The sequence below is a fragment of the Micropterus dolomieu genome, linkage group LG19, assembly GCF_021292245.1.
Source record: "Micropterus dolomieu isolate WLL.071019.BEF.003 ecotype Adirondacks linkage group LG19, ASM2129224v1, whole genome shotgun sequence".
NCBI classification, from domain to species: Eukaryota; Metazoa; Chordata; class Actinopteri; order Centrarchiformes; family Centrarchidae; genus Micropterus; species Micropterus dolomieu.
Window position 1 is genome coordinate 23,884,510 of NC_060168.1, and position 11,330 is coordinate 23,895,839.

General features: G+C 41.9%; 1 protein-coding gene across 1 annotated transcript in view; it reads left to right on the forward strand.

Annotated features, from left to right (window-relative positions):
* LOC123957375 overlaps positions 1-4,617 on the forward strand; it is a 7,401-nt gene extending 2,784 nt beyond the window's left edge. The window contains exon 3 of the mRNA XM_046030091.1: positions 2,243-4,617. Within this exon, the coding sequence (XP_045886047.1) occupies positions 2,243-2,741 (499 nt within the window). The 3' untranslated portion in view covers positions 2,742-4,617. The remainder of the gene's footprint in view (positions 1-2,242) is intronic.
* Positions 4,618-11,330: the final 6,713 nt, after the last annotated feature.

Sequence of the window (11,330 nt, forward strand, 5' to 3'; positions counted from 1 at the left end):
GTGAGGGGGGAGGGGCTTTATGGGCCTTGTCTGTGTGTCAGCAATGTAACGTTACCCCGTGAGGTTTATCCACTGACTTCACCGTTAAAGCATTTTTTTCTTATCTGCTTTTTACAGGGGGAGCTGTCTCATTTGCCGCTTCACCAGCCTTCTCTGATGAATGAAAGCCCTTGAAGATGGAGGTTTACTCTACCCTATAATTGTAGCCTTTGTATTTGTGGGACCTGCTGCCAGTTGACCAGTGGACCTCACTTCTCAACATGAAGCCTGTCAGCTATCAAAGCATGCCATCGTCTGTGAACGGTGGACACCCGAATTTGGCTTTGGATCGTGTATTGAGCACGTCAAACGTGATGTATTGTGACAAATGTGGATTTGCATCTACAGACGCAGCAGTGTTCAAGAAGCACATGATCGAGCATATGGGGACGCGGTTTTACTGTTTTTATTGTAACAATGTCTCATTCAGTGAGGCAGAGTTAAATGCTCACCTGAAGCAACACACTGCAAAGTATCCTTTCAAATGTCCCCACTGTGGACAGGGGTATATGAGGAGGCTGTGCCTTGTGAAGCACATTGATCGTTTGCATAGTAAAAGCATTAGTCAAGGACCTGCTAAGCCTGGCACCACAAAAAATTCACATATTCCTGTCTCCAGTGCCTTACCAAGTGTGCCCTCTGCTGATCCATCATCTCTTCTACCAGCTGTTCGGGTAAAAATACCTACCCCGAGTGCAGCTGCAGTCAGACTGGGTAAAGATGAACAGAGGGGGAAAACACTGGACGCAAATGCATCAAATGCCACTAATGGTAATGCAGAACTTTATACCCCTTTGAATGGACTCATTCAGCACAACAGGGCCCTAACGGTCTCTCTTCCAGAGGAAGTAACTATCCCTGCTGGGTGTTTGGTTGAACTTGTTGAGGTGAAAACTGTCAATGGGACAAAGGAGCTAAAGCTGAGGCTCGTCTCTCAACAAGAAAATGAGTCTGTGATAAAAGACACAAGGACCACAGTCTCTCAAAATGCTGCACTGGGTAAGCCACTCTCATCCACATTACATTATCCAAACACTGTGAAGTCTATGAGTTTGGGGACGTGCACCATTAACAGGAAACAGTGTGAAACAAAGACTCTGAATGTGGAGCGTCCTGCTGTAGTCCCAGCCAATATCTCCAAAAACCTCCAGAATCAAGTAAGCAAAGACAAAGGTGGATTGAAAAGAACGTCACAAGAAATAATCAACTTGGAATGCCACACAGTCGTCCCAAACAAGGTTCCCAAAAGCATCCTGAATCCTGTAAGAGAAGGAAATAGTGGGATCAAAGTTACACAGAGAGAACCTGTGAACCATAATGCAGCTCCGCCCACTATTACCTCCGTCAGGGTTGTCAACAGGTTGACTAGCACCCCGCATCCACAAAACATGGGAGCTTGTGTTTCTCAGAGAGCAGTGGATGAGAGAAAGACTTTAATTCCAGAGCATTCCAAGAGCATCCCACCCAGGAGGTCAAGTGAAATAAAAAGCCTTCCTCAAGATGTGTCGGTGTCTGTTAAGATGGAACCCGGGGAGATCTGCCCTAAGAACAGCACTTCAAAAATAAGGAAAGAGGCGATAGGCTTGAACCAGCAAAGTTTGAAATCAGCTTCTCCATCCTTGAGTGTTCCCATTGCTGCAGCGGCCCAAGCAGTTTCAGTTTGTAAGGATAATGTTGCAAATCCATCCTTTTCATTACCCAGGACTGTAACTGAGCCCTCATCAGTCAAAACACCTGTGCTTTCTAATCGCACAAATTCTAAGATCTCAACTTGGAACCAGGAAGTCGGATCCAATGAGAGAGCTGGAGAGGGAGATGTGCCTGAAAGTTTTCCGGTCATCTCTTCCGTGTTTTCATTAAGTCAACAACCGGAGGACGTGCAAGGCTCCATTCAACCACTGGTAATGGCTCTGCGTGGTATAGTGATGGATAAAAGTAACAGTTCTGGTGGTACAACTCGAGAGCATACCAGGATAACAAACAGCACAGAGCAGGTGAAGGAGGCGCCGACATCAGGGTACTGTTCTCAGGTGGCCACAAAAGAGAGAGCCTTCACCCGCGACCTTCTGTTGACAGAGCTGACCAGTGAGTCTGTAAAAGTAGAGGAGCATGATAAGGGTATTCAGCACCCTCATGCACTGCCCCACAACCTAACCAATGTCAAGGTGGAAAAAAAGAGCACTACGCCAAAAGACAATAATAAATGCAGTCACACCTTCCACAAACCTTCCACAGCTGAGGAAGCTGTCTCTAAAATTGCCACACATGTAGATGCGTCTGGGACGGCAGACTCTCCGCAGCAAACGGCAAAAAGTGAACAGGACATCTCCTCTAAGTTCCTGACTGTGTCTCTGAAAAGGGTTCAAGTAGGCGTTTGGAAAAAAAGCAAGAAGGGACTGAAACTTAGAATATCCAAATACAAGACTCAGGTGCCTATGGCAAGTCTAGCTGACTGTACAGTTATTTACCCAATGCCGCTGAAGGTGGACCAACTGGTGAAACGACCAGGGCCGTACCAGCCTGTGGTGGTGCTCAATCACCCAAAGCCCCGGGCCCCCATACAGGGAGTGAGAGCAGACACTTTAGCTGAAACAGGAGCCTCTGAGGTGGTTCCAAAGTGCCAAATCTTAAAAATGAGGCTGAGCAAAGTGATGGGGCAGAAGTATGAGGTGATGGGGTGCACTGTTGGAGTGTCTCCGTGAATTTATCAGACAATGCATCAATGGACTGAGTGTACATTTCCAGAAAAAACTAGTATTACAGTCGGAACATGTTGACCTTGAAAACTGACAAAATATTAAGGCAATTATTTTCTTTATGGGAGCATAAGATTTAATGGACATCTTAGTATCACTGAACATTTTGTTATACCAATGTTGTTTATATAGGCATGGGATATGGAATATTCAAGTGCAATGCAGTTTTGCTGCTTTGAGTCATGAAACATGGATCACCTGTAGTAGATTGCAGTCAGTTTGAGAAACCAGTAGATGTGCCAGAGTTGAGGCATAAACGCATGCTGTTTACTTAAAAAGGATATCATAATGTATTTATTTTTTTGTTCGCATAAGTAATATTTTACTGTTCATCTGGCCCCTCTAAGATCCAACTGCAAAATATAAACAACGAAGATAAGGAACATGCACAGCTACCATTTTTATTGAAGGAAAAATCAGTGGTGTGGGTATTAAGTAATACTGAAATATTTGGTTTGTGGTGACATTTGTGTAAGATGTAATATCCCGTGGGTCAAACCTCACATGCAATATTTGGCACAAAAAAGTTAACAATGAAAAATATGTTATTCTAAGCTCCATTTGCTGTTATTACTCAGATAAACACAACATCCCAGGGCAAGAAAAAAACAAAACTTCAAAATATATGGACGTAAAACACTTAAAAAGCCTATAAAATGTTTTGCTTCTTAGACAGGGACCCCTTATATGTCTTTTGTTGTGACGATGGCTAGTTGCATAGACACTTATGCTGCATACCAATTCACAAGTTGCACCCAGTAAGTCAAACATTTCAATGTCGATAACTGGTCAACAAAGCATGTCCCAAATGCCACTTCAAATCTGGCCTGAGAAATTAGGCTTTCTTTGAGATCACAGCCAGTATCATATGTGCAGCACTCAGTATCTTTTTATCCATAGTATGTTGGTCACTAGTGTAGTGGTGCATTCAGGCACTTCTTGCAAACTCTTTAATCTTGTTGTGTATGACCGTGTCATATTTACCAGATGATCATTGGTCACTGGTAAAATTCTCAAATGAACTGTACCAATGGAAAAGACACAGCCAAGTGTAAATAATATAAGCTGGGCACACACACCACTGTTTGTTTTGTTAATCAGTTTGCATATGTTGTGAATCACTGGGTGTAGCAGAGAAGTTATCTTTGCCCGTTGTATGTCATGTGTTGTGTGAAGTGAAAGATAGTGTAAGCCTGGGTAATAAGGAATATGCCCAAGTTTTCCACCAGTATTTACCAATTTGCTGGCCATTCTTGGTGATAAATTTTAATGTTTTTAACTTTACCAGTTGACGAGGAGTGCCTGAATGCACCACCGTTAGTTTTGGTTTATGTGAGGCTGCAGCTAAAAACTACAATTTTGACGATTTCTTATAGTCCCTAGTACAGATGGATAAGAAAGGTGAACTTATTAATGGCTAGTTTCTGTTACTATATAATTCCTATTATTTTTTACCACATAGGTGTTTGTTTTCATGTGTGTAATTAATCGCATATATTTTGTGATTAACTTAAGGATACAGTCCCAGAAACAAGTGTTAATGCAGAATAATCCTCTTGGACCATTGTTACTCCTTGTGCCATACAGTTTGCTTTCCTTACTGTCACTGCATAACCTCTTTGCAGAAGAAACTGGAGTTTCTTAAATAGCGGTGCAAAATGGAGTGGATCAAAGCAGCCCAAACTGGTTTAATACTGTAACAAAAAGCCACATACTTGTATTTTTTTTTAATTTTATCTTACTGCCATGTACATAATCATTGATTGTTGTGATTCTGGGGCCCTTGAAACCCATTAAAACTTGTATATTTTACAAAAAAACATCAAATGGACATAAGCAGTCTTCTATCCAAATACTTCAGTTTCTCTTGTTACGACAGCATTTCAACACGTGTGTGTGTGTGTGTGTGTGTGTGTGTGTGTGTGTGTGTGTGTGCTTGTTTATAATGTAATCATGATGTATGAGGTGCTAAACCTATGATTAAATGTATAGATTTTGGTTGCCCACGTTTTATTGTATATATTTGTAGTGTCACCCACAGAATCTATCGTGTATATACCTATAAATATAAAACGTGATGACTGGTGTTCATACTTGGTGGGGAATAATTAACATTCCTCGGCATCTTCCACAGCAGCAGATGTTGTGTTTTACTTTCCTAACACGGCAGTGTCTCAAGCTCCCGTGCAGTCTTTGTTATATATAATTATTTTAAATGTGTTTAAGAGTGTGACAATTCTTTCTGAGTGTTTTGCTTTGCCTCTCATCCACTCCTTATTTGTGTGAGATTTACTCATGTTAAAGTTAAAACTGTTTTTGGTTTTCTTACATTCTCAGTTATCGTGTTCCATGCTTTTATAATAACAATTGTGTAACTCCTTTTTTTCTATTAAAACTAAGTAAAGACGATCACAGTTAAGGTCCATTTCCATTTTGTTCAACAGAATTGCATTACATTAAACGCTCGTGATCACTGGAAAACCTTTAATAAGTCAACAAGTCTCTTAATTCAGTAAAAGAATCTCAAGCCCCATTGGTTTAAAAAAGAAAAAAAAAACACAAGTGTCTCAGTAAGCCATTATAGTGAGCACTTGTTGATCCTCCTTGAGCATAAGAATAAGCTTACCTTCTGATCTCAATTAATATGTTTCCTGGTTGATATAGTGTTGCAATTAAACCCTTATAACACTTTTCAATGCAAGAAACAAAGTGCTTTACAACAATCAATGTAATACATGAACACGTTGAAATAAAATAAGAGATAAAAATACAAATAGGCCTCACACAGTGCTTGACAACAATTAATGTAAAAACATACACAGGTTGAAATAAAATAAAAGACAAATACTGTTTTACAACTATCAATATACTGTATAAAACAAGATAAGACACCATTAATTCTAGGCAGATCTAATTTTAGTAGTGGAAGCTGGACAGGGAAACAGTGTTGTCAAAGGAGAAGTTTAGAAGAGGAGAGCCTTGCAATAAGGCCCACAAAAGGAGGAGTAGAAGGTGTATATAGGTGAATGCACAACAAATCCTAATCAGTTTTACATGTACTCTGTTATTGATATTACAATCATATTGAACTCTTCAGGTTTGTGCAACTTTATGAGATAAGTGAACAGTGTGGTGGTGACCTAACTACATGTGGCTGAGAAGAAGGTTTTCTCCCACACGTCATATGTTAAAATATCTTAAGGGGAAAAGGACTTATCTTTGGCAGAACAGATCAGAAAGATGGTGTTACTTACTGTACGTAAGTACAACTTTGAAGTACTTGATTATTTCCATTTTATGCTTCTGTGTTCTTCACAACATTACACAAACAAATGTTAGAAAACTTTCTACTCAATTGCATTTATTTGATGGCTGCTTCTTTGTAGGTAGGCTATTTTACATTTGAAACTTATTAAATTGCCCAACAGTAGGTAATAGTTCAAACAAATTCCACCTCAACAACAGCTGCTCATTTATTAGTGTTGGAGAGAAACCCTCAGCTAGGCCAGATGTCTGCAGGTCCTCTCACACACTCTAACTATCCGTTAAATAAAACACTTGAGTCCAATAGAGTTCCATGCAATGTAAGTTTACTGAAACTCTAATACATAGTACATCTGAGCTGGCCACAGGAGCAATGCATTACATTAATTTATATCCGCTACACTCCTCCTGATATGGGCCTTACTGCAAGGTCCACTTTTTCTAATCATCACCATTATTTCCATAATTAATTCATTTGACTCCTTTTGAATTTATGTCACTAACAACCTTGGTTCCACCTGTAGATCATGGTGTAGGTTCAGTCAACCAAAAGACATACCACTGGTTATCAGAGAGTGTTCATTTAAAGGCAACAGCCATGGGGGGTGTGTGTGTGTGTGTGTGTGTGTGTGTGTGTGTGTGTGTGTGTGTGTGTGTGTGTGTGTGTGTGTGTGTGTGTGTGTGTGTGTGTTCCTCGTAGGATTGTCAAGGTTATATGCTGCAAGCAGGAGTCTGCACTCTAGTAACACTGTTGGATTTGATTCTCTTTTACATATCAAATGATTAACAAGATTCTTTATATTTTAATAATGATTTGTATTTCAACTTTGATCAATAGCAAATAATTCCATTATTAACCAACAATAAAATCGTGAATGCTAATCACATTCTGGTAATTCCTTTCTGCATAATGAGTAGTTTTATTTTTGAATGTAGATTTTGCTGGTACTGGCGACCTGTCCAGGGTGTACCCCGCCTTTTGCCCAATGTCAGCAGGGATTGGCTCCAGCCCCCCACGACCCTGTACGCAGGATAAGCGGTTGACGATGGATGGATAAATTTTGCTGGTAATAATTTAAATACTTTTACTTAGTTAGTGCTACTTCAACTTAAGTAAATGACCTAAAGAATTACACTTAAGTAATAGCAGGACAGCTAATTGATCAACAGTTTAACCGTTGGTCTAAATCACCCTTTGCTAGAGTTGCTACTTGCTAACAGTTAAGCTAACTCACTAGTGAAACCGAAATGGACCTGCAATGGGAATTAGCCAATTACTCTATTTTAGTCACAGTTTAGTCTAAAGTCAACTTTTACTAATATTTATAACAATTTAAAAGGCAAAATTATGAGATAGCCTACAGTTATACCATGTTCACATTGACTAGTGGTGTAATGTAACATAATACATTTAAGCTACACAAGTACTGTACTTCAGGGCCGGTATTTATCAAGCTTCTCAAAGTGCCATTTTAGTCTTAAGTGCTGAGAATTGATGAAATTTACTGCAAATTTTAAACTTAAGAGTAAAAGCAAGTTATCAAATTTCTAAAAGCTAAGAATCACTCTTACTCTCCCAGTTATTTAAGACAGCTCGAGAGGTCTCTCAAGTGGTTAGGAGCTGCCAGTAGGGGCTTGTGATGGCACTGTGGAGACAGAGACATGCACAAGTCTTTCAGAAGAGGAAGAATGTTTCTGAATTATTTGACGACGCGCAGTTAATCAGACGGGGTCAGACAGCGCAGGTATAAATTGCATATATTGCCAGCAAGTACTGACTTTACGCAGTCATGCGTTTTCAGTGAAATTGAAGGTGGTGATGACACTGGTTCATCTTATCCCGACACACAGGCAAAACTGAAATCTGCGAAACCTGTTGTAAAGACTGTGAAAAGATGGACCAACGAGTCAAAGCTGGATTTACAAGCCTGCTTTGACTGCACTGACTGGAGTGTTTTTGAGGCTGCAGCCACCGACCTGGACGAACTAACTGACACTGTGACATCTCACATCAGTTTTTGTGAGGACATGTGTGTGCCGACTAAAACCTTCCGCACATACAACAACCAAAAACCCTGGTTCACAGCGAAACTCAGGCAGCTTCGTCAGACCAAGGAGGAGGCCTTGTACAACCAGGCCAGGAACACAATGACTAAAGAGGTCAAAGCTGCAAAGAGGTGCTATGCTGAAAAGCTAAATAACAGCTTTGCAGCCAACGACCCTGCGTCGTTGTGGAGAAGCCTTCGGACAATCACAAACTACAAGAGACCATCCCCCAACACTGCTGGTACTCAACGACTGGCAGACGAGGTGAATGGTTTCTACTGTAGGTTTGAAAAGCCCAGAGTCACACCTCTCCACCACTCCAACGCCATCTTCAAACCTTCCCCCTCTGACCTCTCACCTGCACTCAAGATCTGTGAAGAGGACGTGAGCCACCTCTTCCAAAGGCAGAAGATCAGGAAGGCTCCTGGACCTGACGGTGTCTCACCATCGTGCCTGAAAAGCTGTGACCAGTTGGCCCCCATCTTCACTCAGATCTTCAACAAATCACTGGAGCTGTGTGAAGTTCCCTCTTGCTTCAAACGCTCCACAGTCATCCCGGTCCCAAAAAAACCTCCATCTCTGGACTAAATGACTACAGGCCCGTCGCCTTGACATCTGTAGTCATGAAGTCCTTTGAAAGACTGGTGTTGGCCCACCTGAAGGACATTACAGGCCCCCTGCTGGACCCCCTGCAGTTTGCCTACAGGGCTAACAGGTCAGTGGATGATGCTGTCAACTTGGGTCTGCATCACATCCTACAACACCTCGACTCTCCAGGGACATATGCTAGGATCCTGTTTGTGGACTTCAGCTCGGCGTTCAACACCATCATCCCGAACATCCTCAGCACCAAACTCACCCAGCTTACTGTGCCAGCCTCCACCTGTCAGTGGATCACAGACTTCCTGACTGACAGGAGTCAGCAGGTGAGGCTGGGGAACATCACAGCCAGCACCAGGACTATCAGCACTGGCGCCCCCAGGGGTGCGTGCTCTCCCCACTGCTCTTCTCCCTCTACACCAACGACTGCACCTCAGGGGACCCATCTGTCAAACTCCTGAAGTTTGCTGACAACACAACGGTCATCAGCCTCATCTGGGACGGTGATGAGTCGGCCTACAGACAGGAGGTTGATCAGCAGGCTCTCTGGTGTGTTCAGAACAACCTGGAGCTTAACACGCTCAAAACTGTGGAGATGACCATGGACTTCAGGAGGAGGCCCCCCACTCTGCCCCCCATCACCATACTCAAAAGCCCTGTGTCTGCTGTGGAATGCTTCAGGTTTCTGGGATCCACTATATCCCAGGACCTGAAGTGGGAGCCCAACACGGAAACGATTATCAAGAAGTCCCAGCAGAGGATGTACTTCCTGCGTCAGCTCAGGAAGCTCAACCTGCCTAAGGAGCTGCTGATCCACTTCTACACAGCCATCATCCAGTCTGTCCTCTGCACCTCCATCACTGTCTGGTTTGGATCTGCCACCAAAAAGGACAGGAGCAGACTACAACGGACAGTCGGACAATTATTGGTGCCAACCAGCCCTCCATTCAGGACTTATACATTTCCAGAGTCAGGAAACGGGCAGGAAACATCACCGCAGGTCCATCTCACCCCGGACACAACCTGTTCCAGCTCCTCCCCTCTGGTAGGCACTACAGAGCACTGTACGCCAAAACCAACAGACACAGAAGCAGTTTCTTCCCACAAGCCATCACTCTGACGAACAGCTGATTTCTGACTCACAGTGTCAGGAACAATTCTTGTGCAATAACCCAGTAACTCTGTCTCTAATCAGTCACCTGTTTCCACTTATTATTTATTTATTAACCATTCTCTATTTCAGTGCTGTTCATACTATGTTAATACTATGTCATATTGTATATACTGTATACCAATACACCTACCTCAGGTCATAAGGTCATAGGTCTTATTTATTTTTTCCAGCATCCTTTGCACTATGCTCCATCACACTGTGTACATGTGTACATGTATGTGTATGTGTACCTGTATGTCATATCCACCTTCAACATGTACATAATGAGAATAGTTTACTCTTGCATCCTTTGCACTCTGATCACTGCACTATTTGTCAATATGTCTATATTGTTTTGTTCATAGTGTGTATATTAGTGTTGTCTATTCTGTAGTCTGATTTTATTTTATTATTATTTTATTATTGTGTTATGGTATTCTTGTATAAGTAAACACATCGTGAACGCAGCAATGCTGATGATTGTGGCCGTCACAACCATCAATAAGCCGAATAGTCATGGAAACAATTATAGCACTTAGGCTTCAGCTCCACACATTGTCACGCGTTTCATCGACTTCCCAACAACACCCCCGTAATCCGACAGAAGCAAACACAATTCATGCAAATAGCTGGTGTTCTGTCGATTTGTGCTACCTATCGATGTGCTACTTAGCGGTTCTGCGCATGACTCACAAGCGTGGTTTGTTTCCACACCCATAAATCTGTGCAACCTTGCTGTTGGGAATGCCATCGAGAAAGTGGCTGATCGACAGTAACATCAAAAAAAAAATAAAAAATTATCAGATTAGGCTAGACCTGATATCTTATATAGAGATGGCATCATATAGTATTTCAACATGCTCCCCATCTCCGTACAGTACACATGGAGTGAGAAGTGGTGCAATATAAAATGATTTTCTGTAATGGGAGCATAATTTGATAGGAGATATTATATATATATACAGTGGGGGAAATAAGTATTTGACCCCTTGCTGATTTTGCAGGTTTGCCCACTTACAAAGAATGCAACGATCTACAATTTTAATCATATGTACATTCTAACAGTGAAAGACAGAATCCCAAAGAAAATTCCAGAAAATCACATCATATGAATTTATAAAAATTGATAACCATCTGATGAGGAAAAACAAGTATTTGACCCCCTGGACAAACAGCATGTTAATATTTTGTAGAAAAGCCATTATTGGCCAGCACAGATGTCAAACGGTTTTTATAGTTGGTGACAAGGTTTGTGCACATTTCGGCAGGGATGTTGACCCACTCCTCCCTGCAGACAGCCTCCAAATCATTCAGGTTCCGAGGTTGTCGCCTGGCAACTCGAATTTTAAGCTCCCTCCAAAGATTTTCAATTGGATTCAGGTCTGGAGACTGGCTAGGCCACTCCAGAACCTTGATGTGCTTCTTCTTCAGCCACTCTTTTGTTGCTTTGGCGGTGTGCTTAGGGTCGTTGT